The 16,187-nt window shown below is 43.4% G+C and overlaps 1 protein-coding gene across 11 annotated transcripts in view; it reads right to left on the reverse strand.

Annotated features, from left to right (window-relative positions):
- Nucleotides 1–15,922, reverse strand: part of Stn1 (STN1 subunit of CST complex) — a 38,643-nt gene extending 22,721 nt beyond the window's left edge. For 2 of the 11 annotated variants that reach the window (XM_017801248.2, XM_029569645.1), the window contains exons 1-4: nt 15,672–15,896; nt 14,943–15,171; nt 5,148–5,243; nt 618–686 (exon numbers count right to left, since the gene is read on the reverse strand). In XM_017801248.2, the coding sequence (XP_017656737.1) occupies nt 618–686; nt 5,148–5,243; nt 14,943–15,111 (334 nt within the window). In that variant the 5' untranslated portion in view covers nt 15,112–15,171; nt 15,672–15,896. Of the gene's footprint in view, nt 1–617; nt 687–5,147; nt 5,244–14,942; nt 15,172–15,577; nt 15,598–15,671 lie in introns of those variants that run through there. The other 9 variants (XM_029569648.1, XM_029569653.1, XM_029569646.1 and 6 more) reach the window with 9 other exon arrangements.
- Nucleotides 15,923–16,187: the final 265 nt, after the last annotated feature.

Consider the following 16,187-nt stretch of genomic DNA (forward strand, 5'->3'; position numbering starts at 1 on the left):
TGAGACAGGGTCTCCCTGTAGCCCCACCTGTCCTGGAACTCACTATGTAGACCAGGCTGGCCTTGAACTCACAGAGATCCACCTGCCTCTGCCTCCCCAGTGCTGGGATCAAAGGCGTGTACCACCACACCCGGCTAAGAATCCTATCTTAACAACCTTTGAATTCCCGTTATTTGTTTGAACATATTAAAGATTTCAGGAAATCTAGATTGTGTAGCATAGACACTGAGGGCAACTATGTGTGTGTGTGTGCAGCAGGGGGGCAATCTTCAAATTCTTTGGCTAAGGATTCTGACCAGATGGGCAATCAGACTAAAACATCTTGACGTACAAAATAATTGGCAATGAAAACACGTACTGCAGAAACTTCCAGGAATCTTTCCCCATTTCCCATGCTTAGGAAGAAGTGGGAACCAAAGAGCTAAGAGGAAGAAGGAACTGCCTTCTCCACTGCTGCCTCAGTTTTCAGAGCAGCCACAGCTCTGGGTTCAGCACATCATGTCCATCAATGCAGTTCACCAGAGGATGGGTATAGAAACGCTTCAGCAGTTGTTCTGATGAGCTTACCTTGCTACTTTTTTACCTGAAAACCAAAGTAATGAGGCAAATAAAATTACCTGATAAAGACTCATTATTGTTCAACTTTTTCCAACAGATGCAGTTTATAACTCCAGTGGCATCATCCACTACAAGAGAAGTGCAGACGGGCAGATGAGAGATTTGGGTTTCGCTGGCCAATCCACATGTCATCACTGCATTCAGCCATACTGAAAGACGGCATCTGTTTTGTTTTTAGATGGGGTCTTCCTGTAGCCCCAGCTGGTCTGGAACTCGCCATGTGGACCAGGCTGGCTTCAATCTCACAGAAATCCACCCGCCTCTGCCTCCCGAGTGCTGGAATTAAAGGCAAGCACCCTCACGCCTGGTGAAAGTTGCCCTGGTGGGGCAACTCCCTTGCTGAACCCTCTCTCTGTCTTAAGAAGCTGTCTCTCAGTGCATTTCAGTATAGGAAGCTTACCTGTGAGCATGTCAGTGCAAAAGTCAATGGAGACATCCAACATTTCCCTTACCCTATCTCGAGGACACTAAGGACTCCCATCTACCCTGGTAACACTGCATCCTCAGGAAGTTAGGTGCAAAAAAAATCTCAGTGGGTGGCCACATCCTTGCCTGTCTTTCACCCTCAAAAGAGATAATACCATGTTGTCTCTGGTCAGAGGCTGTGGCACTCCATCTACTATCCATATAAGACAGCCTGGCCTTCTCTGTGAAAGGGCTTCAGCCCAGTTCTGACCTCTGCAGGGGATGTAAGGAAAGTCAAGCACATCACAGAAAGGCCCAGCTTTATTTTCACAACAGAAAATAATTATACCCTGGGTGCAAAAATAGGATGGGTCTGGCTTATTTTATTTTTAGTGGAAAAAAAAAAAAACAAACCCAAACAATTCCCCTAGGGCTTAGATTTATGACTTTAGAGGACCTTGGAGATGTTTGCTGGGGGAGGCATTTTCTCTTTGTTCAGTTCCAACAAACTCAGAATACAGGTTGGGAAGCAGAGTAGGGACCTCATAATTATGAAAAACAAAGCAAAATAATACCAAGTACACTGCTGTAAAGACCTATGCAGCATAGACTATAAGGCAAAAATGTTAGAGTTGGCTGAAATCTCTGTTGGAAGAAGCAGCCTACACTATTCCTTACAGTAAAATAAATTCTAGATGGGCTTCATTTTGTTAAATAGAAGACAGGTAAACTAAAGATGAAAAGAAGATATAGCAAATACTTTTAACCCTGGGCTTAGAGATAAGAAGGGGAGACTTTTTTTTTTTTAAACAAGGTATCCCTGCCAGGCGTGGTGGTGCACGCCTTTAATCCCAGCACTTGGGAGGCAGAGGCAGGCAGATCTCTGTGAGTTCAAGGCCAGCCTGGTCTACATAGTGAGTTCCAGGACAGCTGGGGCTACAGGGAGGCCCTGCTTCAAAAAGACAAAAAAAAAAAACAAAAACAAAACCCAACAAGGTATCCCTGTAGCCCCAGGTGGCCTGGAACTAACTCACTATGTCAATCAGGCTGCCCTCAATCTCACAGAAATCTGCTTGCCTCTGCCTCCCAACTGCTGGGATTAAAGGCATCCACTACCACGTCCAGTGAAGAGAGACTTTGTTTAAAGCAGAATCTGAAATTAATAATTCATTTTTAAAAGTCTGATATATTTGTTGACCTAAAAACTAATAATAGAAAGCAGGTTTCCAAATAATAGTTACTGCTTTAACATATAAAGAGCTTACATGGACTAATAAGAAAAAAACCAAGACCACAAACATGGAAAATGGTCAATAAATAAATGCCTCTATGACAAAAAAAAAAATCAAATTTAAAGAATTTCTCAACTGCTAGATTGACAAAGTATTGACTCCCATGGTGAGGATATAGTTTAGTAGTAGAGCACTTGTGGGGCATGCATGATGCTCTGGGTTCAATCCCAGCACAAAAACAAACAACAAAATCCTGACGCTCTCATAAGTGTACTAGAGGGTGTGCAAATCAGCACCAAATTTCTAAAGAGCAAGTTTGGAACCATGCATGAGATTTTGAAATGTACATATCTTTTGACTGTGCAATTATTTCTGGTAAATGATCCCGAAGAAGGAAACAGAACCAGTGTGCAGATGAATACATCTCAACAAGGCTGTTCACTGAAGTACCGCTTGTAACACTGTGGGAATAGCCTAGATGTTTATAAATACGCAATTGGTTAAGTAAATTATAACACAGTACATGAGATTAACATCTATAATGAAATCCTAGACACACATATTGCACTGTAAAACGCAAATCTCATGTATTTTAGAAATTACACCTATCTAGAAACACTGAACAGTACAATTTGACAGAAATGATTTTAAGAAATGCCAATAACAGAATCTTTCAGGGTATGGAGAAAGGAGCTCACATTCAATGTGTCAAATTAAAAAACAAAAAGAGACAGAGTCTTAGTCTGTAGCCTAGACTAGCCTGGAACTCACTATGTAGCCTTGGCTAGCCTCAAACTTGCAGCAATCCTCTGCTTCAGTCTCCTGTGTGCTGGGATTACTGGCATCAGCCACCACAGCTGGCTACAAGTGTTAATTTATAACGGAAGCAAAACTACTTAACACATGAACATCTGTTCTAGGAACTGTGAAGTCATCCTGGTCTTAACTGGAGCCTCCTGAGAGTCTTCTCTGAGCTCAAGTCACAGCCAGGAGCTCTGTACACTGTGGGTACCTCTACCAACGCTGCCTTCCCTGGCCTATAATCTCTCTCAGCTGATAATGTAGCATGGTCCCTGAGGCCTGCTGTTGAGTGGCGTGGACGAGAAGCATCCTTGTAGAACAGTACCACATCCTCCCCAACTTGATGTTGGGATGAGTCCGTGCAGGCAGAAGCATCCCAACACAGGCCTGAGGTAAGTCAGGGGGAGAAGCACCCAAGACTTCAAGAGCCAAGCTGGGCCTGCAGACAGCAGGGAGAAAAATGGCTCTCCACTCCACCAGGCCACACAAGAATTGAAATGCAAAAGCGTTTCTGTTCTTAATTACTTCCATATTGCCATTTTCCCGCAGCCCACACATGTGCCATGCTCTCACGACACCCACTCAGAGGGAAAAGCTTTGGGCAGAGCCAAACATATCACCTTAAATGTTTTCATGAGTTAAGTGAAGTCCCTTTATGTCACAGGCTAAATCTGGCCCAGTTCTAAGGCCAGGACTGAAAACCCCAACAGCCTCATTTATTTGATCTGAAAAACATCAAATCCAGATGATTTGGGGGTGGGAAGCTGGAGAAGAAAGTGGATGTGGGAGAGAAAACCTATTCTGAGCTCTAGGCAGACAGCAGAGCACCCTGGGGCCAGTTAACAGTCTTCTGCTGGATCCGACCTACAGGGCTCTCCCAGCAGAGCCCTTGAGTGAGTGAGTTACTACAAAATGGCAGTGTTTGTCCTTCCCGCTTCAAAACAAAATGCGGAGAATGATGTGAAATGATGAATGTAAAAAGCGCTTTGTAACCAGAAGACGCTATTATGTCATCACGGGGACTTGGAGAGAAGCACTGTTATAGATAACCTGCTTACAGCTGGGTAGACGGTAGGAGCTTAGCTACATGATTGTTGAGCTGTCCTGGAGAAAGGCAGGACCAGTGTCCTCGATAAAATAAAGTAGGGAAAATCAGTATAGGGACTGCTGACAAAATGATCTACTGCAGATTAAAAAGCACGCTCTCTCTCTCTCTCTCTCTCTCTCTCTGAAAAAGCAGAGGGGGAGATTTCTTTACTCACATGTTATTTTATAAGCACAAGGATAATCATCTTCAGGAAAATAGACAAATGTTGAAGAAATGCATTACTTTACAAATAACCATGCCTATAGTGTCAATACAATGTTCTTGGTCACAAAGTTCGACTCCTGTCTTTCCCCAAGTACAAGACTACAAATCCCAGACACCACCACAAAAAGGGGCAATGTCAATCAGAGCAAAGGTCTAGAATTCAAGGTTAATCTTCCCAACAAGCATCTAGCATGGCCTCCTAACTGCAGAGAATCTTGGGAGTTGCACAACTAATGCAACGTATTAAAATGCTTTCATCAAACATGAAAGAGCAAGACCCACCCACTAAAAGCACCTTCTGGCAATTCTCTGGTGTCCAAAATAGGGAAGTTCTGTATTTAGGTTTCATCATGGGGAACCAGCAAGTCTGATAATGGATATTTATCCCTTTAAGTAACAAAAAAGGTTCTCCCTCCCCCCACATTGTTCTGGATATAAATTCTATCTATTTAAAGGGATTGCTATCAGCACATAGTCGCCCATAGCTATGCAGTTACACTGCAAGTGTCGGGTGTCTTCCTTGACCACCAGTGACCCTATACCTCAGTACTTAATTCTTCCACCTCCTCTTTCCCCAGCTGCAGCTCTTCACAGAACTTAGCAGTATCATTCTTACCTCTGGCCTCTTTTCACTTAGTCCAGTTATGGGGCTCCAAGAGCCTTGCCACAGAGCACTAGGTTCTGTGAAGGCCCCTAGCAGCTCAAAGAAGCCAGGGTAATTCAATTCCAGCTTTGTGAGGTCCTTCCATACAAACTCAGTTTTGGGCACAACTGCTTACCTCCGTAACTGTAGAAAGCTTCTCCTTCTCTCACTCCAATGACAGTTCCCATGACATCTACCCGTTTTATTGGATGCCCATTGTAAAAAAATATACCTAAAATCAAGAGAAAGTCATTTATATAGTATATGATCACATTTTCTGCATCATTAAATGTCTTTTGGAGGTAGGGTAACAAAAAAATCAGTGGCATGCTGTGTGCTGAAATTTCAGCCTTAAGAGTCAGTCCTTGGCAATGGACAGACTCCAAGAAATTTAGAGGTCTTTTTCCTCAAGGGGCAGAAGTAGAAAACTGGGTTTTAGAGAAACCCACGCTAGTGTTGTAAAGTAAAAGCCAGGTTACCCAACTAGATTTGGTTAATTCATTCTCCTCTTGTGAGCGTGACATGTGACATGACGGCATTTGAGTGACTGGGCAAAGGAAAGAGAAAAGGAAACTATGCTTTCAGACCAGAGCTTTTCTAAGAAACTGATCATCTTTTCTATGACCTGGTGAGGAAGAGCTGATAGAGATGCTGTCCACTGGGGTCAACAGGCTACAACTCACACTTCTTAAAAGACTGTTTCCAAAGCCCAGGCTACAGATGCTGGAAGGCAAATTTATGCTAGAGGAGAAACATGAGAAACCAATTGCCATTGACTCCCAGCACCTTTTTCTGACCTGGGGATGCAGGCATGGGGTTTCTAGAAAACATGAATTCTTAACTCCAACTTGCAGTCCCAGAGTTGTGGGAAGAGCCTCCCTCCCAGTTTCACAGTTCACCTGAGGTCCTTGTGTCAGCCTAAGCCTTGTTCCTGTGATATTTACTGTCCCACCATGGCTGGATTCTTTACTTTCAGATGCAGGAGATATATATGGCTTCATCTTTAACTTTTTTTTTTGGGGGGGGGATATCCATTTTTTTAAAATTTCTCTTTTATTTCTTTATATATTTGTGTGTGTGTGTGTGTGTGTGTGTGTACGCTCATATGAGTGCAGGTACCCTCAGAGACAAGAAGAGGGCATCAGATCCCCTGGAGCTGGAGTTACAGGTGGTTACAGGTGAATCACCTGATGTGGGTGCTGGGAAGTGAACTCAGGTCCTCTATAAGAGTACCAAGGGCTCTTAACTGCTAGCCATCTCTTCAGCCCCATATAAATGCTTTCAAATGGCCTTTTCCTTTGTAAATAAATATATGGACTATAAATAAAGAAACCATGATTCCTTCAGGCATATGGCCACTCTTCCCTAAGCACCATGCCTACTCAGAGCCTGTGGATTCCACACCATTAAGGGACCTATGGCCTGGACCTCCAACTGACCACTGCTGATGGATGGTTCTCTAAATTCCCTTGCAGACAGGGTGACTTGGGATGAGCTGATTGTATTAAAAAGCTCCTGAACCTAAGTCTGCCAGAGGGATACTAGGAAGGTAGATGTGGCTTTGAGAAAGAAACATAGCAAATTTAGCCCAAATCTGGTCTTTCTTCATTCAGGGTGTGCTTCTAAAGATGATATGGTGGATGGGGCGACTGGAGGGTGGGGGTGGGGTGCTGTCCATGAGCTGACAATGGCAAGGCTCCATGAGAGAAGGAGCCCAGGTCACAATGCCATTTCCAAAAGAGGCTTGTTGTCACTCTTAAAAGAATGCTCCCATTCAAGAACACATAAGCTGATCGGGGACAATATGGACCAACAGAAAACAGCTGAAATGTTACAACATTTAAGATGGAAAGGAGAGCTGGACCAAAGGTGCTTGGTCTGGGATGAAGTCTATTTTTCCAAAGGCAGTGGGAACACTGGACCAATATACAATGTCCCCAAGATACCTTTCCTCCCACTTTATAAATTCTGTATTCAGCAACAATAAAATCTGAACAGGTTTTCACTTAAGAACATAATATACTTCCTTGAAAAAAGATTAAATATGGGCCTCATAAATTTCTACTTTGTGGACCAACAACAGCTCGCTTTCAGGCCCAATCCCAAAGGACTCATGCAAAGAAAATCTTAAAGGCATCACAGAACAACAGAGGACACAGACAGACAGACAGATGGTTTGCATTGGAAAAAAATCTGCGAAAACTGATTGAGAAGGAAATGTACTGCTTAGAAACACAGAAGAAACTCTCAAAGTGCATGGAAACATGAACCAGAGTGAGCAGCTCAGCCCTTGCAAAAAAGATGGCTTAAACCATGGAAAGAGAATTAAGAGGGTCACTTCCTTCCATCACAATGAGCTCTCTTCTTGAGCTCAAGGGGACTGGAAGGCAACTCTGTCCACTGAGAAAAAAGTCTTAGTGAGCTAAGAAAAGCAAAGGATCAAACAGATACACACTGGTTTACAAGCCAAGCTCATGGAAGGGCCCTTTCCAAGCAGCCTGCTGCTCCTTCTACTCCACAGAGGCTTGGAGATCCAAGGAATTTTTTTTAATAATTTTTTTTTTAATTTATTTTTACTTTATGTATATGAGTGTTTTGCCTGCATGTAAATGCACCTATGTCCTGCGATGCCTGTGGAGGGCAGAAGAGGGCATTGGACCCCCTAGAACTGGAGTTATGGATAGTTGTTAGCCATCATGTGGGAGCTGGGAACTGAACACAGATACTCTGCAAGAGCAGTCAGTGTTCTTAACTGCTGAGCCACCTGTCCAGCCTCAGAGATCCAAGGTATTTGTGATACATACAAGAACCCCTGTGTGCTCAGGCTCCCAAGAAGAGGAAAGCCAAGCTGGGAGGATGCAGGGATCCAAAGTCGTAGTCAAGTTTGATCAGATTTTAAGCCACTGTCCCTGAACATCCACAATCCCAGCAAGACACCTGTCTGTTTTCTTTCTTCAAAAGAACTTCTGTAGGAGACTGTCTCAAGAAACAAAAGTGAAAAGTACTTTTGTTGGCTTTCTTTTTAGTTTAACTGTTATTTTCTGATGTTATAATTGCTCTTATTGAAGCTTGATAGCATTAACATTTTTTTAATCTAGTATTTTTTAAACAGATTCATTTAATATTGTTATGAATATAGTCATCTATAGTCATCCTTGGAGGATTGTTCTAGAACCTTCTTCAGACATAATCTGAGGATGCTCACAAGTCCCCCATGTAAAAGGCCATAGTATTCACATGTAACCTATCCACATGATCCCAAATATTTTAAAGCATCTCTAGGTGACTTGTAATATCTACACATGTAAATACTACATAAATGATTATACTATTGTTTAGGGCAGGATGACAAGGAAAAAATAGTATGACATGTATAGTATATACACAAATATTGCTGGCCAAATATTTTCAATCTGCTATTGGTTCAATTTTCAGATGAGGAACCTACAGATAAGGGAAGTCGACAGTGTGCTGCTGCTGCTGCTTCACTGTACCTGAATAAATGTTGCATGTTGACTGCACATGGTGGCACATGTTTTTAATTCCAGCACTCAGGAGACAGAGGCTGGCAGGTCTCTGTGAGATTGAGGCCAGCCTGGTCTACATAACAAGTACGAAGCCAGCCAGGGCCACATAGTGAGACCCTGTCTCAAAAAAAACAAAAAACCCAAAAGATTTGTGTTCTACTTTCTTTTCAACCTCTGTGACAAAACACTACCAACTTGCGGAGGAAGAATTTATTTTATCTTACATCTCCTGGGTCACAGTTCATCAGGAAGCCCAAGGCAGGAACCTGGAGGCAGGAACTGAAGCACAGGCCATGGAGGAACAGTGCTTACTGGCTTGCTCCCCTGGCCTGGGCCCTCACACATCACTCAAAAATCAAAATACCCCATAGACATGGCCATAGGCCAGTACAATGGAGGCAATTCCCCAAATGACCCTCCCTCTACCCAGGTCTGCCAAGTTGACAACTAAAGCTTTCCAGCACAATTTGCTATTGTGATATTATGATATATATTTGTTATTATTATCCTTATTTTGGTTTTTATCCATGATTCCTGGTTTATAACTCCTTTCCCAAGTCTGACCATAAAAACTCTACTTTTCTCCTATTTTTAGCTGGCTACAAAGAATTATCTGCCTTGTCAGATAGTAAGCCATGGGGCTCTATTCATTCCAGAGGGGTGGTGCATACCCTGGAGGAAGGAATTCACAAAGAAAGACAGGATTCTGGGCACTTTCAGATAGCTGAAGATGTGGAGTCTCCTGGAGGGCTGCACACTGGGAGAGGGCATGGAAGCTCAGTGCCACTTTTATTACACCTCGCCCTAGACACCTTCATTGGCATCTTTTGTGATATCCTTTATAATCAATAAACTGGTAAATGTGTTATCTCTGAGTTCTGTGAGCCACTGAAGCAAATTAGCTAAACATGAAGAGGTTGTAGGAATCCTGAGTTATAGCCAGTTGGTCAAAGGCACCAGTAAAAACAATCTAGGGCTTGTGACTAGCATCAGATGTAAGAGGGTAGTATGTGATATGGGGTGTTGAACCCTCAACTTGTGGAATCTGGCACCATCTCAGGTAGATGCTTCAAAGTGAAGCAAATTAGAGGACACCCAGTTGGTGTACACTGCAGCAATGATCACTTGTTTGAAGGTGGAGAAAAGCCCTGTATCAATTAGGGGCACAGAAGTTTTGTATTATTTGTGGTGTAAAAGCAGAGGAAAAACCAAGACAACTTCTCCTTGCACACAGTTATTATTTAACCCATTAAATTCTGACATAATAGCTGGGTGTGGTGGCACAGAGTCGTAATCCTAGTACTCAGGAGGCTGATGGAGACAAATTGCAGGTTCAAGGCCAGGTAGATTTTGGTTCAAGAAACAAACAAAACAAAACAAACAAAAAGTTTGACATAATCAAGATACTGAAAACAAAGACCACTGCTGTAAGTTGTTATTAAAAATAGATTGTGGGGGTTAAAGAGATGGTTCAGCGGTTAAGAGCACTTTCTGCTCTTTGAGAACCTGAGGTTTGGTTCCCAGCACCCACATATAGTGGCTCACAGATAACCTATAACTCCAGGGGATCTAACACCCTCTTCTGATCTCCAAGAGAACCTCACACATGGCACACATTCACACACACACACATAAGTAAATGAAAATAAATCTTTAGAAAATACTGTTTTATGCCAGGCACAGTATCATGCTTGTAATCCCAGCACTCAGTAGGCAAAGGTAGGAAGATCAAGTCAAAGGCAGCCTGTTCTACATAGTATCAGGCTAGCCAGGGCTACAGAAGGTGACCCTGTCTCAATATCCTCTACAAAAAAAGACTTCTTCAAAAGAACAAACAAAACTACCTAAATATTATCAACCACCTAAATATCACCGTCACCACAAACTTTACATTTTTACTAGTCAAATCCTAAATTCACAGATTTTTGGAGACAGTATGTTACAATGCAAATCTAACAACCCAGTTAGGTTAAATTTCACGGGCTGAGGGCACAATCTCCTCAAGACTGCTATCACTTCAGTTACGAGCTTCAAGTTTTGTTGGGATCCTCTGATCCTGCCTGTTATAAAGCTGGGTGTTTCTGTGACTCCTTCGGTTTGATAATTTGCTAAAATCAGGAAGGTACCACGTGTAATTATAGTTTTATAATAAAGGGCACGAACTAGGACCAGCTAAATGAAGAGACAGTACAGAGTAAGGTGAGGAGGAACTGTGGGAAATATAAATGAAATGTACTGTCTTTTCTTTAAAAAAAAAACATTGATTTGTGTCTTTTTGAAATAGGGTCTCCCTGTAGCCCCAGCTGACCTGGAACTTGTTATATAGACCAGGCTGGCCTTTATCTCACCTACCTCTGCCTCCTAATACTGGAACTCAAGGTGTGCCCCCATCACGCCTGTCTCCTGTTTTTCATTTTTAAGAAATTACTTGGATTACACCCAGAGGAAAAAGAAAGAAATCTTCTTTACTTTTTTTTGAGACAGGGTCTCCCTTCCAGCTGACCTGGAAATCACTATGTAGACCAGGCTGGCCTCAAGCTCACAGAGATGCACCTGCCTTTGCCTCCTGAGTGCTGGGATTAAAGACAAGCACCACCACACATGGCTAAAACATTATTTATTTGTTTGTTTATTTATTTATTTATATTTTATGAGTGTTTTGCCTGCATTTATGTAAGTGCACCTGTGTTGTGCAAAGCCCACGGAGCCCAGAAGAAAGCGTCAGATCCCCTAGAACTGAAGTTACAGATGGATACTAGCTGCCATGTGGGTGAGCTAGTGCTCTTAACCACTGAGCTGTCTCTTCCAGTCTTTCCTTTCAAAGGGAATTTTTATCTTTAGAGTATAAAATAGAGTGAGAGTCAATATGCACTTTCTTTGTCTCTCTCTGGTTTACTTTCCACAAATGGGGGCTGTGAATTCTAAACTCATGGACTAATATTTGTCAGAGATCAAAATATATGCTCAAGGTTGCACCTTGCTCCCAATAGCTGTCATTTGGTTATCAATTGAATCGATTTTTTAGCCAAGTATGTAAAAATATGAATGTAAGAAATGAAAACATTTTAAAACTATATGCCTGTCGTTCTCTTTAGTACCTTCACTATAGAACTATTTGTCTCTTAACATGTCAAATTTGTAATCCTGTCACAACACTGTGTAGAACACTCAACCAAAACACGCAGGGGCTGGAGAGATGGCTTACTGGTTAAGAGTACTGGCTGCTGAAGAGGACCTGGGTTCAAATCCCAGCACACAGATGGCCACATGGCAGCTAACAACCGCCTGTAACTTCAGTTCCAGGGGATCTGACCCCATCTTCTGGTCTCTGTGGACCTTGCATACACGGGTGCACTTATATATACATGCTTGCAAAACACTTATACACATAAAATAAAAATTTAAAAATAAAAATATTTTTTTAATGTATATTACCAAGTAAGGGAGACAAAGAGACTAAAAGTGAGGAAAAACTAAGGAAGGATATATAAAAAAAGCAAGGCATCGCTGAGCTTGGGGCTCAATCTTTGGATGTGAATCTGCTGAGGCGCGTAAGTAAATACTACTCTTGGCTGAAAGCCTGTTTCCCATCTGAGCAGCTTCCATCAGAGGGTTCAGATGTTAAAGTTCCAAGATCTCACGAAACATCCTCTGACACAATATGCTAACTAGGGAGACGCATTTAAGTCAAAGCTTCCAGGGTTCTAATGGACCTTCATAATACAGGCATGACCAATTTTTGAATGAATGAAAGAATGACTTCAACCTTCAGGAGAGATCAGGCATTTACATGACCTGGCTCTAAAACCCAGCCCTCAATTCATAAGTTTGGTCTTTTGAGTAAAGACCCAGCTAGAAACAGGAAGTCTAGTGTAAATACATCATTAGCATAAACTGAGGTGTGGTTCAAGGGGCCACCACCAATAACAAAGACACTCCAATCACTCAGGAAATTCCAAAGATTTAGAGGTTACTGCCTAGGACCAAAGACAAAGGGCAAACACATTCTTTACTGTAGAACACTCTAGTTTCTTGTTTTGTCATTTTTTTTCTATTAACCTTTATTAATTCGTTTCAGATATTCTTTTCCATTTAAATATCTCTAAATTTATGTAATCACAAGTATTACCTTTTTTGTTTGATTGATTGCTTTTGTTTATTTTGTGTTTTGTTTTTAAAGACAGGGTGTCATTCATGTAAACATGGTTAGTTAGCCCTTACATCTTACTACGTAGCTGGGGAAGAATGACCTTAAACTCCTGACCTTCCTGTCTCTATATCCAGAGGGCTGTTTTATGTGTATGAATGTTTTGCCTGCCTGTAAGTGCAGCATGTGCATGTAGTGCCCTTGGTAGACAGTGAGGGTGTTGGATTCCCTGCAACTAGAGTTACTGATGGTCATTAGCTGCCATGTAGCTGGGAATGGAACCCACACAACTGTAGAGCCATCTTCCCCAGTCCCTTCACTGGCTTCCTTTTAACACATCACCATGTCCTTTGCCCACAAGGATGAGTTAAGCCCCTAGGATGTCCCTGCTACTTGCTTGCTCACCCATAAATCTTTAAGCAGGGCTGGCATTTGGTATCAATAATTTTTTTCCTATGAAGATAGGCTACTGAAGAACACCAGATTGTTCAGGAAAACTCAGGAGGAGGCTGGCTGCTTTCCAAGGCACACACACACACACACACACAAAATCAGACCACGTCAAACAATAAGTAGGAAATAACAGAAAAAAAAACTGTACAAAAAGCTTAAGGGGAAGGTCATCTAAATATGTTTGTATATAAAATGAAAACTCCATAAAACCTCATCTCATTAAAACTGTGGGTTAAAACTTGAGATTCTTGACTTCTTTTGACTCTTAGCTACCTATTCAGAAGGTCCTTGACTGGAAACCGTCACAAAATAGCAAAGAATTTAACCAAACTTCACATATAGCCCAGTATTAAACACCTGAAGGCTGCCACAGCTACTCAAATTATTCTAACCTATTTGCTATACTTCTGATATAACAAATGATAGGATAAGCATGTCTCTGGTAACCAATCCACTAATAATAAGGAAAAAATTGGGGCTAGGAAGATGGCTCAATTAGTAAAGTGCCTTTTGCATAAGCAGGAGGGACTGAGTTCAGATCTCCAGCACTCACATAAAAGTCCTGGATGCCACAAAAAATACAACTGGAGAGGGTGGAGAGATGGCTCAGCAGTTAAGAACACTTGTTCTTCCAGAGGACCTGAGTTTGGTTCCCAGCATGGTGGCTTATAACCTCCTCTGGTCTCCTTAGGCACCAGGAATACATGTGGTACACTCACATACATGCAGGCAAAACACACATACACATAAAATAAAAACAAATCTTTAAGAAAACAAACCCCCAAATCAACTCCCCCAAACAAAAGTAAAGTTGGAGAGCTACCCAGGTAAACACCTGCAAGGCATACAGGCATGCCCATACCCACATGAACATGTACATATACCACAAACACATACACACAAACAAATTTAAAATATATGTTTGAAACTTTCCCTGTCCAACACTTAGCTATTTTGCTGCTGTTCAAGGGCCCACCCACTGCCCGCAGCTGATGTCATTACACAGGTAACAAGCCAGAGGTCCTTCCTCCCAGGACTATTATATTGACTGATTTAACTCTAACCCAAACCAACACCTCCCCACCCCCCACCTCCCCACCTCCTGTACCCCCACCAGAGATCAGGCATTGGTTATACCCATTTTTACAGAGGAAAACTAGGCTTTGCAGAGTCAGTCACATCCCAGGGGAGACAGGTGGCAGAACAAGACCTCAGCCTGCCTAGTTCAGTGACCTTTCCACCCAAGAGCAGGCCCAAAGAAAAGAAACAAGTATTTTTAAAATATGAAATGTCTTAAGCACAGAGTAGCCCAGGCTGCCCTTGAATCCCTGATCATCTCTGTTTTCACCTCCCAAGTGTCAGGCTTACTTCTGGTTATGCTAAATTTGGAAAAAAGAAAAAACTTCAGTGTGAGGGTTACTCCCCTAACTTCTACTTAATTAAAAGAATATATATATATTTACAGCTGGGCAGTAGCACATGCCTTTAATCTCAGCACCTGAGAGGCAGAGGCAGAGGCAGAGGCAGAGGCAGAGGCAGAGGCAGAGGCTGGGTGAGACTAAGGACAGCCTGGTCTACATAGAGAATTCGAGGCCAGCTGGGGTTACAGGGAGACCTTGTCACACACAAAAAAATTGTTTTTAAGCTTGCACAGAAATGCACTCTTTCTAAGGTTGAGTCTAGGTCACTCTGAGCCTGCAGCAGGGTTCTGCTGGAAGACCTAAGGCTCCAGCTTTCTGCAGCTTTGGGAAAAGAGGTGGCAGACTGCAGCACAGAGCATCCACCAGGCTGACTGGCCACATACCTGGTACTTGGCCGGACTCCTTCATTTTCAGAATATCCCTGATGTAGAGTTTCGCAAAGGCTAGAAACACAGGATCCAATCCCCACAGGAGGGAGGGGACCTCCTCTTCATTCTGGCTTGATTTAGACTGTGAGCTTGATTCGGCCTGTGGGCTTGATTCAGACTGCATCTAGAGGCTGGGCCCTGGCAGACTGCTAGTCCTGAAAAGTTCTGCTTCAGAGTCAAGGCTCTTTAAGAGACACAAAAATCAGGTTGCAGAGCGTTTAATGTGAATGAGGTTGACATTCCCCCTATCCCGAAATTTAGGAGGTATAAACCAAGAGTTCAGGAGATTACAGAAAAGTGACATTCGTTGCATAAGAGGCCCTTTCTCCAAAAGTATCAACACAGAAACATTTAAACACCAACTTTTCTTTGAGACAGGGTCTCATGTAGCCCAGGCTGGCCCTGAACTTGCTATGTAAAGATGACCTCGAACTCCAGATCCTCCAGCCTCCCCCTCTAGAGCTGGGATTAATGACATGCACAATCATGCCTGGTTTATGCAGTGCTGGGGACCGAATGCAGGGCTTTGTGCACGCTAGGTAAGCGCTCTCTACCAACTTGAGCTACATCCTCAGGCCTTGAACACTAACTTTTCACTCAGGGGAGAACAGTGCATACAGGCGTATGCAGAGGGAGCTCTAACGGATGGGATCAGAGAGAAATGGCGTCCTTGCGGCCGCGTACTTGTGGGGCCAGATGCTGGGGCCAATCCAAGCTTCGACCTGCTTTTAGGCATGAGCTGAGGAACGAAGGGAAAGGAAACCTCACATGGACGGCTCACAGCCCCTCCCGCCTCCACCACACGTCCATCGGGATCCGCACCGCTCAGCGCGGCTCAGCAGCAGTCGGCCACGGTAGGCGACGGAGTTCCGGTTCGGGGCATGACTCCGCCCCACACCAAGCGTACTCCTCCTGCCGGCGCATTTCCTTCCCAGCGGCCGCGCTCGCCTGAGCCCGCCCTTCTCGCTGCGGCCCCGCCCCTCACGCTGCCCACGCCCACCACGCTCCGCCCACGCTGTCCTCCGGGTGGCGCGAGGCTGCCTGGTGCCCGCCCTCCAGCTGCTTTCAGGTCAGGCCTGCGTCGTCCCGGCGCCAGAGCCAGTCCCCGAATTCCTGCAGCCTAAATCCGACCTTCCAAACCAGGTTTTCATTCTGACCTCCTCTGCAGGACCCTGAACCAGGATCTCCAAGAAATTGGAA

This window comes from Nannospalax galili, unplaced genomic scaffold (genome assembly GCF_000622305.1).
Source record: "Nannospalax galili isolate Female #2095 unplaced genomic scaffold, S.galili_v1.0 scaffold161, whole genome shotgun sequence".
NCBI classification, from domain to species: domain Eukaryota; kingdom Metazoa; phylum Chordata; class Mammalia; order Rodentia; family Spalacidae; genus Nannospalax; species Nannospalax galili.